The 23,230-nt window shown below is 38.1% G+C and overlaps 1 protein-coding gene across 1 annotated transcript in view; it reads left to right on the top strand.

The window, feature by feature from the left end:
- Nucleotides 1–14,264, top strand: part of LOC139717955 (polycomb group RING finger protein 1-like) — a 26,078-nt gene extending 11,814 nt beyond the window's left edge. Inside the window, exons 8-10 of the mRNA XM_071629437.1 lie at nucleotides 4,743–4,841; nucleotides 10,549–10,629; nucleotides 13,851–14,264. Of these exons, the coding sequence (XP_071485538.1) occupies nucleotides 4,743–4,841; nucleotides 10,549–10,629; nucleotides 13,851–13,913 (243 nt within the window). The 3' untranslated portion in view covers nucleotides 13,914–14,264. The remainder of the gene's footprint in view (nucleotides 1–4,742; nucleotides 4,842–10,548; nucleotides 10,630–13,850) is intronic.
- Nucleotides 14,265–23,230: the final 8,966 nt, after the last annotated feature.

The raw sequence follows: 23,230 nt of genomic DNA on the forward strand, positions 1-23,230 counted from the left end.
TATATACATTTTATACGTCTGCCTAATTACAAAGTTTGTATCAGCATTAACCAAGATTGAGATGTTTTGTTGGGTTTTTTTTGACACAAACAAATTTATATAAATACTACACAAGTACTCTTACAGCGCAGACCTCTGCCAATCAGCTCATTTCCGTTCTCCAAATAAGATCAGTGATTTCCACTCTACTTTATGCATGCTGAAAATCACCCTTACATCATCAGCTTCATGCAGTGGGGCACCTTACCCAAGCCTAGCGTGCACTTAAGTGCACACATGCACACCTTAAAAATGTGCAGCTTGAACTCCAAAGGTCATTGACCCTACTTGCCAAAATATCGAAAATCCTTCATAAACTTCACAAAGAAGCCTGGATCACTACCAAAATTTAATTACATGTTCTTTGTGTCATTCTCAACCTTTCCTGTAAATGTCATCCATATATGTTTTTTGTTTTGTTTTGTTTTTTTCTTTACTTTTTGAGGTATTTGGCTTAGACAGACAAACAAACTAAAAACACCAGTGAAAACATAACCTTCCTTGGCGGAGGTTATAATTAGGGTCTGTCATGTTACAAGAGTGGTTATAAAGAATCTTTGGATCCCCATGTGGGGAAGTAATTAGTTCTGTATAGGATGATATCCATCAACTCCTACAATTCACCTGGCGTATCTTTTCATCCCACTGAGGTCAGTGCAAAATAATTTTTGAAGTGCTATGTGATGAAATAAAACAGCACAACAACTCTTCTACAATCAGCCTATGATGAGTGGGATACAGACTCTATGTGAACCGGTGTTCAAGCTTCTAAGTTATAATGATGATTAACCAAACAGTGAAGAGAGGGTACTGGTGGGGTAACTGCTTACATCAGAAATCAGGTTTTAACTTTTTGTGAGATAAGTAGAAACCACTTTCTATTATATTCTATAAAGATTAAAAGTTTATCTGATGAAACTCGGTATTGAAATGGCTGCATTGTTTAAAAACAAAGTAAATCAAAGTGAAAGATGAGACCGACTATATTCATATTTTTTTTTATATTTTCATATTAAAAGGACTGTACAGTTCAGGTTGAGGTGACTATTTAGCTTCTCACGTTTTGTGAGATATTCAGAGACCACTCTTTGAAATGTCAAAGAGCATGCTATTCTAAGGGGTATCAATAGTTTATTTGATAAAAATCGGTTTTGAAATGGCTGAGATATTGAAAAACAAGGTGAAACAAAGAGATCCTATTAAAAAGCGTGGCCTGTCGCCTTTTATTATGATCATTTTTTTTTTTTTTTTTGATATCTCGGCCATTTGAATACCAATTTTCATTAAATTACATGCTCTTTCATATCTCATGAGAGATTTCTCATTATCTCACTTAGGAATGTTCTAAACCTGAATCCCCACCTCAACCAGTACTGTATAGTCCCTTTAACATTTATCATGATAAACTACACTGTTGAACTGTGCTATTCTCCATAAAGTTTCTTTTTAAAGCTACCATTCCAAATTGCATGAACTACAGTAAACCTCGCTTAAGTCGACATCGCATAAGTCGACAACTCGCTTAAGTCGACACGATAAAAAAGTCCCGATTTTTGCCTTTGTTATTCCTTGAAAATTTCTTCGTCTAAGTCGACATTTATAAGTCGACAACTCGCGTAAGTCGACCTGATTTTTGAGTGCCAACTGAGCTGAAATACGTGTTAATTCCCTCGTCTAAGTCGACATAATTTTTTCGCTCAAAATCTTATCGCCATTCACTGAAAAAGAATTGCTTTCCCGCTCCGATTCGCAGCATTTCTACTCGGTAATTCGCTAGTGTACGGCGCGGTAGCGTTCGCGCCATGCGTCCATTGTCTTGTACGCCAGAATAGAAAGGGCATACACTAATTTACATTGGAGAATTACATGAAGTATACCCAAAGCAGTTCACTTTCTCCCTTTTCTCCTTCTCGTTATTCTAAACACGCACAAATTGTGTACACCTATAGGTCCTAGTAAAGAATCATTATCAGAACATGAATACGTGTTTGCGTTTATCCGAATATTCTAACGTTAATTATTCCTAAGCGGTATTAGAAACCTGGGCCCGTATTTAGAAAATAAATTAAAATGCAACTACATGTAATTAAATGCAACTAAAAATCAAATGCAGGTGTATCAAATCACTAGCAACTTTGCACATAAAACGCAAGTGCGTTGCTGAAAAGGCTTGCGTTTGATAATCATATGAAACTATAGAAAATAGTTGTACGAACCTGAAACTCAATTGCGTTTAAACGCTACTCTAAAAAATCAAATGAAGTCCATCAAATCACGCGTAATGCTGTATTCAAACGCAAGAGCATTGCAGAGAAGACTTGCGGTTTTCGTAAGAAACTAGAAACTGCGTTTAAAAGAATCTCTTAACATCTACGAAGGTGCGTTATTGTTGAAAGTCTTGCATTATCTTTTATTTCGTACGCAAAATTAAAAATTAAACGCAACTCTGAAAATCAAATGCAATTGCAACTCCATCTTATCACACGGAACGCTGAAAAGACTTGTGTTTTGATAATTATACAAAACTAGAAAATTGTAGGAAACTTTTTTTAAAAACTCAGTGGCGCGAAACGTGATTCTAAAAATCAAATGCAAGTCCATCAAATCACACGCAACGCTGTGTTTAAACGCAAGAGCGTTGCAGAGAAGACTTGCAGTTTTTGTACGAAACTATAAGAAACTGCGTTTAAACGCATCTCTAAACATCTACAGAAGTGCGTTATTGTTAAAAAGACTTGCATTATTTTAAATTTCGTACGCAAAATCAAAAATTAAACGCATCCCCAAAAATCAAATGCAAGTCCATCAAATCACACGGAACGCTGAAAAGACTTGCGTTTGATAATCATCCGAATCTAGAAACTTGTACGAAACTTAAACTCAATTGCGTTGAAACGCAATTCTAAAAATCAAATGCAAGTCCATCAAATCACAAGCAACGCTGTATTTAAAACGCAAGACCGTTGCACAAAAGACTTGCGGTTTTTGTACGAAACTAGAAACTGCGTTTAAATGCAAACAAATCTATACGGAAGTGTTTTTGTTGAAAAGACTTGCATTATTTTTTATTTCGTAACGGAACTTTCGCCGTGACCGAACTTAGTCTGCACTACTAGCAGGGGAAAGACATCGCAGCATTTACACGTTTCAAACTACCGAAACGCATACTGCTTCTCGAAATGTCAATGAAACTGTAGTAGCAAATTATTTTTACAGTTCGCTATGCCGAAGGTTTAAATCTCAGTCCAAAGTTAAATCAGTCCGGCGATGGAAAGAGATTTGTTTTTATGAAGGTTAATAATCCGAAAGATGTCGTTTTCGGATTAACAAACTTTTCTTCTTCTTTTTATTCAGACTGGCCCGCGCCGTACAGAGCGGTAATGTTGCGAATCGGAGCGCGAGAACAATTTATTTTCAGAGTATGGCAATAGAAATGGAAGCAAAACAAATATGGCGACTTAGGGAAGGAAAATCACACATCCTATTTCAACTCAGTCGGCACTGAAAAATTATCTCGACAGAATCACACGAATTCACACGCATACCTTCGCAGCAACGCACTTGAATTTAAATCGCAAAGTTGCATGCAATTTGGGGAATATGCGTTTGATTTTTCAAATCAATTTAAAACGCACAGTGTCTAGAAACGGGCCCAGGTTTCCGATCCCGCTCTCTCAAAATCTCTCTAGAGATTTGGGAATTGTGCGTTCTCGTTACTAATCCGCGCGAGATTTATGCATGAACTAAAACATAATTGTTGCTAATGTCAGTTGGTATGTTTTGGCGGCAAAAGGAGTAAGATTTGGGTAGCGATCCGCATCGTGATCTTACTCTGTATAGGGGAAATTAGTTTTCATTTACAAGTCGACAAAATGTCGACTTACGCGTAAGTCGACTTTCGCGTAAGTCGACGTGTTTTTCTCAGTCCCGATTATGTCGACTTACGCGAGGTTGACTGTACTAGTATTTTACCTTTTTTGAAAACTTTCCTCTCAGTTTCAAGAGGATTTGTTCTTGTTGAAAATAACATAAGAGAAGGCTTTGTTGTGGGGCAGTTACCACATAATAAGCTCTCTAAAGATATGTCCCTCAGATAGGACATGAAAGGGATCATATAATTTTGGTTGAGACCTAATTTCAGGTTTGTAACATTTTTGGGTGAGATAATGAGAAACCTCTTATGAAATATGAAAGAGAATGTAATTTCATGAGGAATTCAACGTTTATTTGATGAAAATTGGTTTTGAAATGGCTGAAATATCCAAAACAGAGCTATTGTAATAAAATGTGGGACCCACATTTTATTACAATCGCTTTGTTTTACTTTGTGGATGTTTCAGTCATTCCAAACCCAATTTTCATCAAATAAACTTTAAATTCCTCTTAAAATGGTTTGCTCTGTACCATTTCATAAGTGTTTTCTTGGTATCTTGCAAAAGGTTAAAATCCCAATTCTCATCTCTACCAATACTGTACCATCCCTTTAAATGTAAGTTTTGTGTGTCAGTTTTGGGCCTTTCTTCTTTAGACTAATAGGTGTTGTATGGAAGATTCCTTTATACTCCTATCTGAGTGGTTTATGTCTTACTGGTAAATGCTGCCAATTCTGATAACCTTTTTGTTGTCTTGAGTTTTTTGTGTTTTTTTTGTATTGATTCGGTACTGAATGTGTTCCATCAATTTACAAAAACTTTTTTTACTAGCCTCTTGATAGGAAGTTTATCTTGGTTCCAAGTCGTGTCACGGTTCGACAGATTCAAAGGTTCATCTCCCTCAAGCTACAGTTGAAGAGTTCCTTAGAGGTAAACTGTATGATTATAAACATTGTTGTTATTGGACCCACAGTCTTTCATCTCTCTTTTTTTTTCTGATAGCTGTGCTATATTGTAAATATATGTCACTTCCATCTTTTCTCCCTTCCCCCCCCCCCCAAAAAAAAGATACAATGTATAAAGAAAATCATGCTGTATAGCTTATCTGAGCTCTGGGCTTAAGAAAGCTATTTTCGATCAGTTGTCATGTAGTGTCAGTCATGCATACTTTTTACGTTTCCAGTGTCTTAAAGATCCTGTGATGAATGGAGCAAAGTGGGGCCAATTGTCATATTTTCATCTTCTTAAAAAAAAAAAAAAAGCCAAATTTGTCACCAAACTTGGCAGGTATTATCACTAGGGTGATACAATATGTATTCATAGAAATGAGCACATTTCCCACAAGAGAGAATCTTCAGCAGTCTTCTACTCATCCAGGAATGCTTTGAGGAAATGCATTAATGAGTGTACTTTCCAGTTTCTTAATGACAGATCCAAGGGTTGCTGTCATAGGCCCAATGCCAAATCAGGACCAATTTTCAACTTTTTCATCGTCTTGTTACTATGGGAAATGCATGGTCAAAATTTCACCTAGTTAATATAGCAGGAGCTAATAAACAGAGTCACAATGCCCCTCTCGGGGACTCCAAACTTACCCCAAAATTAGAGGAGCTGTGAAAAAAACAAACAAACAAACAATCCCTCCCCTATCTCCCCCCCCCCCCAAAAAAAAAAAACAAACAAACAAACAAACAAACAAACAAAACAAAACAAAACAAAAACAAAAAAACACTCTTTCTGTGGAACCAGAAATTATATATAGGTGCTATACATTGTAAAACTAAAGATGATTATACACACATGGTAATGTTTTACATTGATGAGTGCACTTTCAGGTTTCTAATGGCAGATCCAGGGGTGGCCTTTCACATTTTGATCTTCCTTTTGAAAATGCATGGTCAAATTTTCTATTAAAAAAAGAGAGGAAATATTGCCAGTATGATAGAATGTACAATTTAATTGACACCATGCCCCCCGAAGGCCCCAAAAGCCCACTCCCCCCCCCCCCCCCTCGTTTGCTATGTTCTGTTTAGTTAATGGTCTGCAAGAGTGCATGGAAGGTGAACTTGCAATACACAAGTGAGCACTAGGCTCTCTTGGTTCTGTACCCTTAGACTTTATCAACCACACTATTTTTGGTATACTTTCAATAAACTTTCCACAGTTTTGAGCTATGACTACCAAACTCACACCACAGGTACATCACCTAAAGATTCCGGTCAAGTCAAGTTTGAAAAGTGGCAAAGTCTGACAGGGTCAAAGGTCAAATTAACTTACATTGGAAAAAACATACAATATTGAAGTGTTCCCTCAATAAGTTTCCACAGCTTTGAGCTGTGACTATAAAATATGTACCATATGTACATTACCTAAAGATGATGGTAAAGTGTGAATATAAGTCAGGTTTGACAATGCCAGCTTCAGATCTTATTGATATTTCCCACCTTGGAAGCTACATCAAGTTATCAAACCATACAATGTACACAAATTGCAATATGCAGGCGAGACATCTCTTGACATTTGCCTTGTTTATTGGAAAGTTTTCGTAAACATACCGGTAAGTGGATTCAACAAATGCAGACAATTCAGTAACACAGTGAAAATTTGAGGGAAATCATACAGTCTGTTGAAAAGTTATAATACATTGATTACATAGAATAATGTAAAAAATGAAAGGAGTTTATGCAAAATTTATGTGTCCAGGAGAGGGAAAGAGCATTTAACATACTTTCTCCAAAAGGTATTGTGGATATCTGCCCTAAACTTCTCTGCAGCACAGGTCTAAAAATCACATGCTTATCATTTGAAGCTTTGTGAAGTTCTTTCAATGCTCCTTTCTCATTTACTACTGTGACATCAGGAATTATTGAAGAGTGTATGATTTTTTTTTTTCATTATTATTATTTTTTGCATTTGCTTACCCCTCTAAGCCTCTTTGAACAGTTTAAAAATGATCTTGAGCTCAGCATGGTCACATAAAAATCCATAAATGATCTTAGATTAATTTTTTTTGGAGTAGTATGGCACACATTTTTTTTTTTTTTTTTTGGGGGGGGGGGGGAGGACTCCAAAGTAAGAGGCAGCTGAATGAATGAGCAAGGTTTTTTGTTCATTGATTTATTTTGTGTGTTTGTTTTTTTCATTTTTTACAAAACAGCTGCTGGAAATGGTTAAAATGCAGCTCAAAAGTATTTCGACCAGTATTGTTTTAGCTGTTAGACTCTGTGCGCAGTTCAGGATATTCAGTAATAACATCAGAGATGTATGAATCTTGTGGAACATCAGCTTGCTGATATGTGTGTGCATGTTGTGTATGTCTGTAGACTCCAGCCAGTAAATTGATTAAAAGAAGCTACAAGTTCTCGCAAGGACAGGTACATTTTGATATCTAGTCTAAGATTTCCGGTCATAGTGACTGTTGGATATTTGTTATGTAGATACAAACCACTGTTGATAATACAGGTTTAGTCTAGGTGCCAAAGTCAGATTTTGGGCCAAACCTTGTTTTATCATTTTTTGTCGAGCCCACCGGAGGTGTGGGGAGACTAAGGGATCGCCTGCGGCGTCTGTCCGTCCGTCGTCCGTCCGTCCATCGTCTGTCCATAACGCTACAAAAACTTGAATAACTCTCTACTGAGGATTTCAATTTCAATCAAACTTGGAGGGAAGAGTGGTTATATAAAGTTACACATTTTACCAAACATGAAGGGCACCTCAAGGTCAAAGGTCACAGGCAGAGGTCAATGAACTTTAGGGCCCAATGTTAAGTTTTTAGGGCGTGTTTCGTTTATGGCTCGTAACTTTTGATATATCTGTCTGTTTGTGACCAAACTTAGATGGTAGATGTCCTTGGGAAGTTGAAGGTTACCACAAGGTCAAAGGTCACAGACAGGGGTCAACAAACTTTTAGGGCCCAATGTTAAGTTTTTATGGCGCATTTTGATTATGGCTCATAACTTTTGATCCCTTTGTCTGTTTGTGACCAAACTTAGATGGTAGATGTCCCTTGGGAAGTTGAAGGTTACCACAAGGTCAAAGGTCACATACAGGGGTCAACAAATTTTTAGGACCCAATGTTAAGTTTTTTAGGGCGCGTTTTGATTATGGCTCATAACTTTTGATCCCTTTTTCCATTTGTGACCAAACTTGGATGGTAGATGTCCCTTGGGGAGGCGAAGGTCATCACAAGGTCAAAGGTCACAGACAGGGGTCAGCAAACTTTTAGGGCCCAATGTTAAGTTTTTAGGGCGCGTTTCGATTGTGGCTCATAACTTTTGATCCGTATGTCCGTTTGTGACCGAACTTGGACGGTAGATGTCCCTTGGGGAATTAAAGGTCATCACAATGTCAAAGGTCACAGAAAGGGGACAACAAATTTTTAGGGCCCCATCAAGTTTTTATGGCGCGTTTCGATTATGGCTCATAACTTTTGATCTCTTTGTCTGTTTGTGACCAAATTTGGATGGTAAATGGTCCCTTGGGGGTTGAAGGTCACCACAAGGTCAAAGGTTATAGGCAGGTCAATGAACTTCTAGGAGTTAGAAAAATATTAATTTCTTGTACGCAAATGGGCGAGACACAATTTGGCACTTGCCTTGTTCTGATATTCCTAGATATTCCTTATGAATAGGGAACAATTCAAAAAACAAAATATTGTTGTCCCCTATTTCAAGGGTGCTGAATCCAAACCTGAGAGAAGCAAAACTCACATCCTCTAGGGTTTTAGATATCCAGAATGGTCACCAAAGATTGAAATACTGATTTTTTTTTTCAACCACTTATAAGGAAATATTTATATTGGTAATTCAATTGTCGACAGACTTCTGAATATTTTAAAACCCTCAATGATGCAAAAGATGCATCATAGAGTTTAGGATTCAGCACCCTTGAAATAGTGTGGAAGTATTTTTATGCCTCCGCCACGAAGTGGTGCCGGAGGCATTATGTTTTCGGGTTGTCCGTCCGTCCGTACGTACGTCCGTTCGTACGTACGTCCGCTTTCGTTTACGCGATAACCTTGAGTAATATTGACTGGAATTTTACCAAACTTGGTCCAAGTATAAAGTATGATGGGGCAATTATTTGATAAGATTTTAGGTGAAATCGGCCAAAGGTCAAAGGTCAAGGTCAAATCATGAAATTGTATCCGTTTTACGCGATAACTCAAGACTGGATCGAGCAAATTTCACCAAACTTTGTCGGAGGATGATGTATGATGGGGCAATTACTTGATAAGTTTTTTAGTGAAATCGGACAGAGGTCAAAGGTCAAAGATCAAGGTCAAATCCTAGAATTTATCTGTGTACGTGATAACTCAAAACTGGATGAAGCAGCTTTTCACCAAACTTGGTCCAAGGATGATGTATGATGGGACAATTAGTTGAGTAGATTTTAGTGACATTGGCAAGAGGTCAAAGGTCAAAAGGTCAAGGTCAAATGCTAAAAATGTTGTCTATTTCCCTTATATCTATGTAATGCCCAAAGGTATTCTCTTGAAACTTAGTGTAGACATGTACTACTGCGTAAAGATTCTCCAAAGAGAGTTTCATGTCATAAGGTCAAAGGTCGAAAGGTCAAAGGTCAAAGGTTAGGTGAAAATGTTGCAATATCACTTTTCTCGCAAATGGTTCAATGTATCTTCATGGAACTTGGTGCATACGCATGTACTGACTGGCAGGGATTATCTAGGGAATTGAGGGGTCGTGGGTCAATAGTCAGGGGTCAAAGGTCAAGGTCAACTCCTAAAATTTTACTATTTCCCTCATATACTAGTATATGCAATGCTTGCATTATTAGTTTTAAAACTTAATATATACATGCATTACCTAATGGAGATTCTCCGGAAAATTTCCAGCCAGAAGGTCAAAGGTCAAAGGTTAAGGGTCAAAGGCCAGGTTTCAATGCTCCCCCTCCCCCAAAACAAAAACAAAACAAAACAAAAAAAAACCCAAAAACTATTTTGTACTGTAATTACACTCTTTCTTCATACCTTGGAAATTACTCATGCATAAACTTATAAAAGGGTCTGTCAGAAGTCAAATAAAAATGTTCAATTCCCCAAATATGTGTACCTGCACTCTTAGACAATTATAGCATACCCAGTTCAAGGAAAGTGAACATTCAAGATATTTCTGACAAACCTGATGTCATTTCAATATTTTGCCAGTTATGTGAAACTGTCATCACACATTGTGAAGACATTGTACTATACACCTATTGGGAGAATCATGCATTATGGCGGAGGCATCAGTCGCCATAGCGACATTTCTAGTTTTTTTAAGTATTGTATGGTCAAAGTTCAACCTCCGGCAATAAGACTATAACGTGTGATACAACTCATTGAGGGAAGATGGGTAGCTGTTTCTTAGTCTTTGTATTCTTGGGGATAAACTAAAATGTGTTGGGGTAAATGGTGTGTCGTTTTTTCTACACTGATGAAGTCTTTGCCACTTTTTAGTAAGGAATATGTGGATGTATTTTCTGCTGCAATCTGAGAAGTGGAACCTTGTGCACACTGGCAGATTTTGTAGGATTTTTTGTATAATGGTACATATTGCAGTTCCAAGTCAAACAACTCTACATCCTAGGTATCCTGAGAAGTGAATATATCAGTCTAACCATCATCTTCTTTCTCTAGGTGGACATTGTGTGTGATGAAGAAATCTTAGAACCTGAAGTCTCGCTGAAACGTATATGGGCCCAGAGCACTGAGGATCAGGTTAGTATGCTGCTCTTTCTTTTTTAGACATTTTCTATTTCACTCTCCAGGCAGGAATACCTCACTTCGCAAAGTAATTTGACATTATACAAGAACGAAAAAAATTACGGAAATTTATATTATTACATGTATGCCTGCTTTCTGAAAGAGGTAAGACTAGTGCTCCATAAATACTACAAATGTGAAAATATGTTGAATTTTCTTTATATTTTCTTTATATTGTAGTGCATGTGTGATGTCATAATCTGTAGTAGTCTTCTGATCCAGCGGTCATGTCACCATTACTTCAAAAATCCATAACATTTGAATGGATTGTCTGATTTTCCTTACACTTTCACTGATGTGTTCTACTAATATTGCTGCAATCACTCAATCCACATGTATATTTGGGTATCATCCCCTCAGCCCCCTATTTGAAAAAAAAAAAAAAAAAACTACACGAAATAAAATAAATTACTTAAAACCGGAAATAATCTTGAGTATATATATTGGATGCACTTTTAATGTTATTTATGGTAAATCAAGGGTTTGGGCAGGGATCAAATGGGGGAGGGCGGCAGTTCTTATATTTCAGTCTATTTTAAACTGCCTAGCCAATTTTTATCGAGCCCACCAGAGGTGCGGGGAGACTAAGGAATCGCCTGCGGCGTCTGTCCGTCCATCGTCCATCCGTTGTCCATTCGTCCGTCCGTCCGTCGTCTGTCCGTAACGCTACATAAACTTAAATAACTCTCTACTGAGGATTTCAATTTCAATCAAACTTGGAGGGAAGAGTGGTTATACAAAGTTACACATTTTACCAAACATGAAGGGCACCTCAAGGTCAAAGGTCAATGAACTTTAGGGCCCGATGTTAAGTTTTTAGGGCGCATTTCGTTAATGGCTCATAACTTTTGATGTATCTGTCCGTTTGTGACCAAACTTAGATGATAGATGTCTCTTGGGAAGTTGAAGGTTACCACAAGGTCAAAGGTCACAGACAGGGGTCAACAAACTTTTAGGGCCCAATGTTAAGTTTTTAGGGCGCGTGTCATTTATGGCTCATAACTTTCGATCCCTTTGTCCGTTTGTGACCAGACTTGGATGGAAGATGTCCCTTGGGGAGTTAAAGGTCATCGCAAGGTCAAAGGTCACAGAAAGGGGTCAACAATTTTTAGGGCCCAATGTTAAGTTTTTATGGCGCATTTCGATTATGGCTCATAACTTTTGATCCCTTTGTCCGTTTGTGACCAAACTTGGATGGTAAATGTCCCTTGGGGTGTTGAAGGTCACCACAAGGTCAAAGGTCATAAGCAGGTCAATGAACTTCTGGGTGTTATAAAAATATCAATTTTTTGTACGCGAATGGGCGAGACACAATTTGGCACTTGCCTGGTTTTTTAAAATACAGGGTACTTGGCAGGTATTTTAACCAGTGTGATAGAATATGCAAATGGCATCACCCTCCTATGGAAGCCCTCAAAGCTACCCCATGCCCCCAAGTTTGCAATGTTCTCAGGTTCTGTAGACTTCCGTTATAACAAAGTCCTCTGCACCGGCAGTTTCCTTTTGTTATGTCAGAATTTCGTTATAACCGAATATGTGAACAATAAAAACACATAGAGTGGGTAATGTTGTGGCCTGAATTTTTACTTTGATAGTTGTAACCAGAATTTTGTTATAATTGTGTTTGTTTTTTTTTAATGGGAGTGCACTGTAGTAATCTGCAAGAATTCATGGAAGGTTAGCTTGCGATACTCAGGTGAGCACCAGATCTCTTGTCATAGAGTGTCATATTTTTGTTTTTGTGGCTTTCAGTAAAAATTAAAGGGGGAAAAAATCAAAATTCAAAATTCCAGAAGAATATAATGCAGTCTGAACTGGCTAACTGTATTAGATTTCTTAATGAACATAGTCTCCATGGCTGTTGTTTATATTGTGTAAAACTCTCATGAAAAATATATTGTGTGTATCCTCTGTCTCATTCTGTCTATGTAGTAGAAATAACACATCTTAGTAAACTTGTCAAAATATGTTGTGTCACCCAATATGAGAAGAGTTCCATTTATTCAAGTCCTCACTGAGCAGCAGCAATTATACATTGATGGTAACACAGGTACATGTATATTGAAAAGCTCACCATCATTTTAAGTCATTTAGTCCTACAAAATGTTCACATTCCTGCAAACTCTTGGGAAATGTTGTGGAATAAAAGTCTAGACTCTGAAGTTGATTTAGCAGTAACTATTCTTTGACATATTGAAAGCTAAGAAGAATGCCCCATATGAGTCATTTTCTTTGCTTAACCCTAATCAGGCCGGGCTTTTTGGGCTGTTCTGTAGCCCCCTCCCCCCGATCTCGGCCGTCGATCGCGCAATCACCATGAAAATTGGCACACACATTACCTGTCGCCTAATCTACCAAACTATAAAAGAAAATATTGATTTTTTTATTTTTTATATTTTATATTAATTAATATGCATGAAATCATAAATTTTGCTCTACCCCTAACCCTAGCATCCTAAGTTTTGGTTATATTATTTAATATATACTTGAAAAAAATCTGGTACCCAAATTAATTTCTTATGTATTTTATTGTTTATGTATTTTTCATGTATTTTTTTGTTTTTGACTTTTTATTTTTTAGTATTTTTTCCGCAAAATTTATTACAGAACCTAATTCAAGCATAATTATGCTATAATTAATTAATTTCAGTCATTGAAAGTGAAAATAATCAGATCTTTTTGAATAAGGTGAGAAAAATCTATTTGCATAGTCTTTGTACCCAAAATCACATTGTTGAGCTATTTTCGGTCTGACAAGCATGTATAAAATGTGGTGCAGCGTTGTAACGGTATGCCCAATTTTCTCGAAAGTGGTGTCATAAGGTGTGCGAGGCTTGAAAGTAAAAAGTTAGCAAGAGGCGTAGTCAGATTAAAAAAAAATTGTGCGGCGGAATGGTAGTGGAAAATGTCGAGGGGGGTTAATTCAATCCCCCCCCCCCCCCCCGGCCATTTTAGGGTTAAGACATCTACTCGTTAAGACATCTACTGAATTAATCCAAACTTGTCTTCAGTACTGTTGTGATTTTCCATTCTCTGCCACAAGACACGACCCTATTCCATAAATTTTTAATTGAATGAGTTCTTATACAGTAGTAAATACTAACTAACTGCTCCAACCCATGTTTTGGTTAAGTCTTTTTTATTATTCTCTTCAATTATATCTTTCCAACCCACAGATGGCAAATGGGATGCTGTGCCTATATTACAGTGTCACCAGGTCACAGCCAGATGTTGTGTGATGCTACCCTGGGAAAAACAAATAGTTAAATGTATTGTACATCCAAAAATCATATGACTGTTGCTGTGTATAGATGATAGAAGATAGTTGTGTAAACTACTTCTATTTGAAGGTTGTGGGACACTTTGCATTCAGAGATGAATGCTGACATGGGCCAAATTAGTAAAGACATGTAATTGACAAAGAACACACACACATAAAAAAGGTGACACATAAAGCTAGGCAGTGGTAACCAACACAAGATGGAAATATCATTTTTTTTTTTTTTACTTCTGAATAAGCAGGATGTGAAGCAACTAGGAATGCTGTCAATAAGAACACTCTACAGTATGGCTTGCAGAACATTCAGTGACATGAGCATGTATTCCTGCCCAAGTTCAAGGAGTGGTAAAGACATTAAAATTACACAACTTTTGTCAGTAGGTAACATGGATTTCCTCAGTTTTGGTTTTGCTAAGGGATGACATTGTCCTCCCAAAAGTTGATAGAATATGCTGCCACCAAGATCACCACTGCATATGTGTAAATTAGAACCAAGCTTGTATCTTTTAATTAGGAAAGTGCAGCATTGGAGGTTTTGCCTTTTTTTTTTTCTTTTTGTTCTTGTTGTTTTTAAGTATATTTGTGTAGAATGTACAAAGCAAACCATTACATGTCTATTATAATATCATAAGGAAGCATGGTATGTGTTTCCATTTAGGCCTATACAGAAGGTGAAATCAAGTCATAACTTGATTACTGGGAGATTCCAGATATAATCACTGTGACTGCTTCAAGGCAAGTGTTTTTGTGGTGGCTTAAAAGCATCAATCATGGTTTCTATCAAACTTGGTAAAGTGATGAAGTGTTTCAGTAAAATGTCTATATTTATCTGTGAAAAAGAAAAGAAATGAATGAAGTGTTGGCAACAGAAAAAATTGATGATTTTCACAAGAGATTTATTCATTTTGTTTCATGTTCCTGTCTCAATCTTCATATGTGGGGTTTTTGTTGTTGTTTTGCAAAGTCTAAATAAGCACAGTAATTTTTTGACAGTCATCCTGTCCATGCAGAAAAATGGCAAAAGAGAGCAACAAGATGTGAGATGGAAAAAGATTTGGTGTTGTGTCTGATTTGAGGATAAATTAACTTGTTATGAAGATACATTGTACAACCCCTTTGGAATATGGTAACCAGCTTTTTGGGCTGTTCTGTAGCCCCCTCCCCCCGATCTCGGCCGTCGATCGCGCAATCACCATGAAAATTGGCACACACATTACCTGTCGCCTAATCTACCAAACTATAAAAGAAAATATTGATTTTTTTATTTTTTATATTTTATATTAATTAATATGCATGAAATCATAAATTTTGCTCTACCCCTAACCCTAGCATCCTAAGTTTTGGTTATATTATTTATTTTTGTTTTGCAAAGTCTAAATAAGCACAGTAATTTTTTGACAGTCATCCTGTCCATGCAGAAAAATGGCAAAAGAGAGCAACAAGATGTGAGATGGAAAAAGATTTGGTGTTGTGTCTGATTTGAGGATAAATTAACTTGTTATGAAGATACATTGTACAACCCCTTTGGAATATGGTAACCAGCTTTTTGGGCTGTTCTGTAGCCCCCTCCCCCCGATCTCGGCCGTCGATCGCGCAATAATTTTTTGACAGTCATCCTGTCCATGCAGAAAAATGGCAAAAGAGAGCAACAAGATGTGAGATGGAAAAAGATTTGGTGTTGTGTCTGATTTGAGGATAAATTAACTTGTTATGAAGATACATTGTACAACCCCTTTGGAATATGGTAACCATCGACAAGGAGCTGCACCAGAATTATTCATTTTGGATGATACGTCACGGAGAAATTGTTAAAAAATATTGTTGCATATCACACCGAGAAGAGAGATCTGTATTGACGTTTTGCCTTTTTTTTTCTTTCACTGGGATGTAGGTTGCATAATGTGGTGTATTAACAATGAAAGACTGAAGCAGCCTACATAGTGCATCTAACACGGACACTAAAGAAAACAAATGACCACCCATCAAGTTTTCATGGCAAGGTATAATCATTCAAAGGTACATCTAATCATATCAAGGCTGTTTACATTAAATTTGAAATATGGCTGATGTGATTATCATACACGTATGTATATCACTATCCAACATAAGTAATTTGTTGTATGAAGACCTTTTAATTTCTTATGAAATCTATATCATCACCACCAGTTTCCACCCCATATTGGATATTATTGGTATGTAGTGAAAGGTCAGAAAGAATTTCGATTAGGAGTGGCTGTTCATCATGTGACATTAGGAGTCAGAAAACCACTTTGTAAAGTACCCAGAAAACCCCAAACCAATGATACCTGGTATGTATTATGTCCGGGTGCTGTTGATAACACTATGTTATTTCACTCCTCACATACATGTATGCAGCTACCTATTTCCTCTGCATTTTTGGACATGAAGTTTGATGATTCCTAGTTCGTGCAATTTAACTAGTACGCCGAACTCATTTGAAAAGTCATGAATGATTCTTGAGGTGATGAGATGGTCGTAGTAGTGATACGGAACGGCTTTCCGCTCTGCAGACAAATGGAACGGCCAAAAACCGTAGACATGAACTCGCTGGCAGAGATGTATAGCAATCCCAACAGAGTAGAGCCCTGCATTAATTGTATGGGAGACATAGGGGCAAAGAGGAGTTAAAGGAACATCATCTAAAATGATTCTACTTGACTCTCTGCATGTTATGTGTTTATGTGTCCTATATGAGGAGAGGTTCTACTTTCCCTAGTCATGATATGGCCATTTCTGGTATTTTCTTCAATCAAGCTCAGTTTTCTTTCTATTGTAGGACTCTAAAATTGTGCGATATTGTTAGCACTTGAATCACTTACAGGGGCCCATTTCATAAAACTTGTTATCAGTGACAACTGCCACATGTCTATGACAAATTTGCCCTCAGCCAATCAGATGCAAGGATTTCAGTAGCTTATCACAACTATGACAACTTGTCACTGATGACAATTTTTATGAAATGGGGCCCTGGGTCCCATTTCATAAAAGTTGTTATTAGTGAAAAGTGTCATATTTCTGTGACAAATTTGCTCTTAGCCAATAAGATGCAATGATTTCAGTAGCTTATAACAACTATGACAACTTGTCACTGATAACAAGTTTTATGAAACGGGGCCCTGGTCTATCACAATTCACCCTAAGAGATGAAAAGAGAAAATGAATAAAAAATGACATTAGTAAAGGAAATTGTGAAGGTTTCGTTGTGTTTACATTACGGATATCAACCTGAATATATAAGCGAGGCTTTGTGGATGTGAGCGAGAGAGAGAGGGGGGGGGGGGGGGGCGGCTGGGAAAAGTCCTTGACCCGTCAATGGTATTGCGACTTGTTGGTTCGAAAGGAATAAAAATGGATGTGTGTAGATTTTTGTGCAATGTACATGTATATCTCTTTAGAAATATCATGGTTGTTTTTTTTAATCAGATTTCAATTACAGATACATGTCACTAAAATCTTGCTTGTTTTTATGATCTGAAAATATTCAGTGGCCAAAAATTTGAACATTACTTGGCAACTGACACCTATTTATACCTACAAATCATATTTGCCTATTGTAGGTCAGTGTACATTTCATTTTCATTTTTTCCAATTTTGTTTCATTTCATCGTTTTTTCTTACTATTTTTATTCTCATTTCATTCTATAAAATGAATCTTATTAAAGTGTGAATGATTTATGCAGATGGTGTTGTTTAATGGAAATGAGTAGGTTCCTACCGGTATTGCTTTCCAATGAGTTAACACACCAAGTAATGTCTGACGTGCACGTTTTGTTTACCGTAATTTAACACCCGAACCGTATGTCTTAATCCTGCGACTTTGGTATCAAAGTGTGCATATAGCAACAAAAAGTCATAAAAGGCGAACGCGAAAGCGGACGAAATTCCTTGAAGGGAAGGGTGGTGCTTGCAACCAAAGAGTATAGAAGCTAGCGCTAAGAGGGCGTACTCTCGCGATTTCGCACGCAAACAAGGTTAGTGTGATACGCCATGGAGCCCCACATGGAACCCAACGGCGGCCATTTTAGGAATACATGTAATACCGCGATCTTCTTAACACGTGAGCCTATGGAGCGAACCCTACCAGTACCTTCCTTTCATTTTCTTCATTTTAAGGAGGCACACAGCGGTAAAATTGTGTTTCAGACCTCAAAATATCAGCAGAAGTATATTTTCTGTCGATACGTTAAAAAAAAATTGAAGTAATGTCTTTACTTTTCAATCTGTAGTCCCTCAAAGTTTGTGTTTGAGCTGACAAACGCCGTCTATCTCTTTCTCTCTCGGGCTTCTTTAGCTCAAACTTTGTGGGACTGCATATTGGGAAATAAATGACATTTATTCATTTGCATTTCATGATTAGACAGGAATGATACTTCTGTATGACAAAACGAGGTCCTAAGTACATCTCTTCCCCTGAATGCCCCCTAAAAAGGGGGAAAATGAAAGGGAGACAGAAATCACTACTAACGGCACGTAATATACGCCCTCTATAGGTCTGTTGCTTTCAATGGCGCCCGTATTTCGCCCATGAGCGCACTATACGCGAAATCGCGGGAGTAAACCCTGAGGCCCCATGTCACAGTGGAAATTGACAAAAGTTGCCAAAAATTGACAAAATTGACCAAAGTTGCACAAAATTGTACAAAATTGCATAAACTTTTCACAAAGTTGCTCAAAATTGCGCAAAGTTGTACAAAGTTGCATAAACTTTTCACAAAGTTGCACAAAATTGCGCAAAATTGTACAAAGTTGCACAAACTTTTCTCAAAGTTGCACTAAATTGCGCAAAATTGTACTAAGTTGCACAAACTTTTCTCAAAGTTGCACTAAATTGCGCAAAATTGTACAAAGTTGCACAAACTTTTCTCAAAGTTGCACTAAATTGCGCAAAATTGTACAAAGTTGCACTAAATTGCGCAAAATTGTACAAAGTTGCACTAAATTGCGCAAAATTGTACAAAGTTGCACTAAATTGCGCAAAATTGTACAAAGTTGCACTAAAAATTGCGCAAAATTGTACAAAGTTGCACTAAATTGCGCAAAATTGTACAAAGTTGCACTAAATTGCATAAACTTCTCACGAAGTTGCACAAAAATGTGCAAAGTTGTACAAAGTTGCATGACCTTCTCACAAAGTTGCAAAAAATTGCGCAAAGTTGTACAAAGTTACATTAACTTTTCACAAAGTTATGCAAAATTGCGCAAAGGTTCACAAAGTCACATAAAATTGTAGGGGCAAGCATGGTGTCACCGGACACCATGGTATTACCGGACACGCACATTTTTGCGTACTAATGACATTCTGTACGCGCGAGACTTCGTAGATTAGCCTCACAGAACTTTGTGTGGACCGAAATCGCAAAAAACGCCACATAAAAATGTAAAAAAAAACGAAAAAATTCACATTTTACCTCAAATTTATAGTTGAGTGACCCGTACCTTGTTTATAGTTAATATTTATGCATGTTTGAATCACATTTCGCGACTGAAATTCTATGAAATCCCACTCACATACAGGAAAAATGCTGAAGATTCTATTAGAACCAAAAGTTCACTGATCAATATCGGAAAAATTGTAGCTATCGTCCTCAAACGCGAACGATGCGGAATAGTTGTGCGCTAAGGGGCACGCAACTCATCACCCGCGCGTGCAGCTCCCATAGACAAAGCACGTATACTCTAACCAGTTGTCGATTTCTCACAAGGTTTTATTGCGTGAACTGTTCGAAATGGTCAAGACAGACATTTTACTGTAAAATACGAAATTTGAGCTTCATTTGCAGATTTTTTTGTGTGTCATCCGCTCGGTGAGAATGTGTATGGTGATTTGTGGGATGAATTGTGATTCTGGTGCAAGGATTAGGTGCGAAAGACCTCGATTATTCGATTACGAAAATAGCGTCCGGTAATACAATGCGATTTTGCACCGCGCAAAAAACCACTATTTTTAGAGGGGTATGTTTGAAGCATATTTTCTAAAAACTGGAACGAAGAAATGACGTAAGTTGGCTGAATTCGTAATTTCCATGAGTCTGTGAATAAGTGGTGTTGTTTTTAGCCGAAATTTCACTCTATGAGTACGGAATTCAAAGCCACAAAGAAAAGCGTCCGGTAATAGGATGTTCCACCCTACTAAGTTCCATTAACTTCTCACAAAATTCCACTTTAATTCTTCTCCCTTCCCCAAATGAGGTCCAAATGTGCTTGCTCCGTACATTCTGTGCGTTTTCCTATCTTGTTAACTCTAATATCTTTGGTACTATCAAAGAGTTAACAAGATAGGAAAGCGTGCAGTATGCATGGAGCAAGCACATTTGGACCGCAATCGGCAGTCAGGCACAAGATCGAAATACCGTTCTTCCCCAAAAGAACGGTTTATGGTTGTTTTGGGGCCTGATGAATAATACATAAACCTTAGTCCCGTCATGCTTTGCGATGCGTTGCGTGTTATACCTATGGCCAACAAATGTTTGGTTTGCAGTACCGTTTTTCAAAAAATATTTACGGAAAATGTCATGGCTCAATATTTTTTACAAAGCGCATGAATCATGAAGAATACATAATGATACTTCTCTGTTAATATAAAAGAAAATGAGCCATGACATTTTTGAGAATTTCCACTGGAATACGTAATTAGGCTCGATATTTTTGAAGATTTGAACGAACCGTTCCTTATAGACGTGTTCGAACAGGCGCTTTGTCAAATAACGCAATCTGGTAAGGGTATTGTTTGTTATCAGTTGGGTTGCAACTCGCTAATGTTTATCAATGTAACATCTTATCGTGAAGCTCAGAGACATAGAGTAGAAGGGGGGGGGGGGTGGAGCAGAATAGATGATTTGGTAATGTAGACAAACTATGTATTCACCTGTCAAATACAACCACATCACAATAGTCAGAAGGCGAACTGCATACATTAGTATTGCCAAGTCGGACAAACATTGTAGCTTGTCAAACCTATAGCAACATTCACAGCGGGTGACGATCATTCCATCCATTACAATGTTATTGTTTGTTATCAGTTGAACAAATGTTTGCTTATCGAAATTTAACAAAGGTGTGTGCATAAAATTTGACATTACGAAACCCCTCTATTGAACCGGGGGGTAAGATTATGTAATTGTTCTTGTTTTGATTTCTTATATACCAAGATATGCAATTGAATTATGACAAACGAGCAGGGGAAAACATTCTAAAACGGTACTAAAAACATCTCCCGCTATGCGTATGGGTCAACACCCTGTTTGGTTTTCAAATTATGGGGTTTGCTTCTCCTGCTTGACCCCCCCCCCCCCCCCCACCACCAAGCATGCACATCAGGCCAGGTAGTTTTTGGACCATAGTAATCGCGAAATGGAACTGCATTGTCTTAGAATAAAAGCGCTACATATTGAGACACTAAAAATATGTGTGTTTGTGTGTATGTATGTATGTATGTATGTGTGTGTGTGTGCGTGTGTGTATACTACTAATAACGTAACAAAACTGCAATACCTTCAAAAAGAAACTATACTGAGAAATATTCTGTGCATGTGTGTGTGTTTGTGTGTGTGTGTGTGTGTGTGTGTGTGTGAGAATGAAGTTACCATGTCACCCGTTCACGTATACGCAACTCCTATCATTCTTGCGTGCAGATCGATTAATAATTTTGATGTTTTTGGTTGTTTTGAATAAACGACTGCGTAGAGTCTATGTAGCACGATCTCTACGCCATCACGCGGCGGGTGATTGAAAACAGCCAAAAACCATTCTTTTCCATAAGATCGGTAAATCGATCTTGCGCCTGACTGATCGGGCAGAACTATAATCACAGAGCTAAGAACACAACTCAGTCCGCCCGCAAGCATTGATTATTTATAAGATAAATGGTGTTAATATTATCTTTAAAAGATTTTAAAATTATACACGATTTTTGTGATATAAAGTGCTTGAATCGTAACAAAATATTTTAGAAAAATAAGGATTAATTCGTGTACATGAAAAATAGGCAATGCCACAATACGCCAAAACACAATCAGTGACAAAAGAAATAAGCGCATCAATCACCAATCAGTTGCGTCGAATTTATTGATCACGCGCCTTGCCATGATTAAGTTTCACTGCGCAATATATGGGTGATTGCGCACGCGTCCATTTGTATTGTACATTAATTGGATTTATAAAATGGGTTCAAGAATGTAGCCAATTGGAAGCGCTGAAATGAGTCACGTGTGCGTGCATTATTTTCTTCAGGTAAGCACTAAGAAGAGTCTCTCTTCCACCTCCCTGGCCTGACGTACGTCACAATAGCCGGGTTCACACGTACACCAATTAGCGGGATACAAATCTCGAGATTTGCATCGCGATCGTCATCCCGAGTTTTTTGCACGTGTGGACAGAAAAAACCCGAAAATTAGCGGGATAAGCATCGCGATGCTAATCCCAAGAAATCTTGCGCTGGTTCGTCAATTAGCGGGATAATTGGCCGCGCGCTGGTACGTGTGAACGGTCGGATTACAATCTCGAGTTTTTATATCCCATCATGCAATGCGCACATCACAACAGCGAGGCCTCTGCGAAGAGGTCCTTCACCTCTTTGGAGCACAACAACAACAGCGCGCGAACCACACCACTGACGCGTAAAAGACAATGGACAAAGGTAAGTGCGCGCAAGCAGTGACAGAAGCCGGGTTCACACGTACACCAATTAGCGGGATACAAATCTCGAGATTTGCATCGCGATCGTCATCCCTAGTTTTTTGCACGTGTGGACAGAAAAAACCCGAAAATTAGCGGGATAAGCATCGCGATGCTAATCCCAAGAAATCTTGCGCTGGTTCGTCAATTAGCGGGATAATTGGCCGCGCGCTGGTACGTGTGAACGGTCGGGATTACAATCTCGAGTTTTTACATCCCATCATGCAATGCGCACATCACAACAGCGAGGCCTCTGCGAAGAGGTCCTTCACCTCTTTGGAGAACAATAACAACAGCGCGCGAACCACACCACTGACGCGTAAAAGACAATGGACAAAGGTAAGTGCGCGCAAGCAGTGATAGAGAAGGGCGCTGCGTGACCCAGTTTGCAGGCTTTGTTGTTGTCTCTATCGGCACTTAGCGGGATAATTCGGTACGTGTGGACGCTCGCCAAATTAGCGGGATACCGATCGCGATCGCCATCCCGCTAATTTGGTACGTGTGGACGCTCGCCAAAAAACTCGGGATGAGCATCGCGATCGTCATCCCGCTAATTTGTACGTGTGAACCCGGCTATTGTTT

The sequence above is a fragment of the Diadema antillarum genome, unplaced genomic scaffold (genome assembly GCF_040938485.1).
Source record: "Diadema antillarum isolate AM-2024a unplaced genomic scaffold, OU_Dant_1.0 scf00000086, whole genome shotgun sequence".
Lineage (NCBI taxonomy): Eukaryota > Metazoa > Echinodermata > Echinoidea > Diadematoida > Diadematidae > Diadema > Diadema antillarum.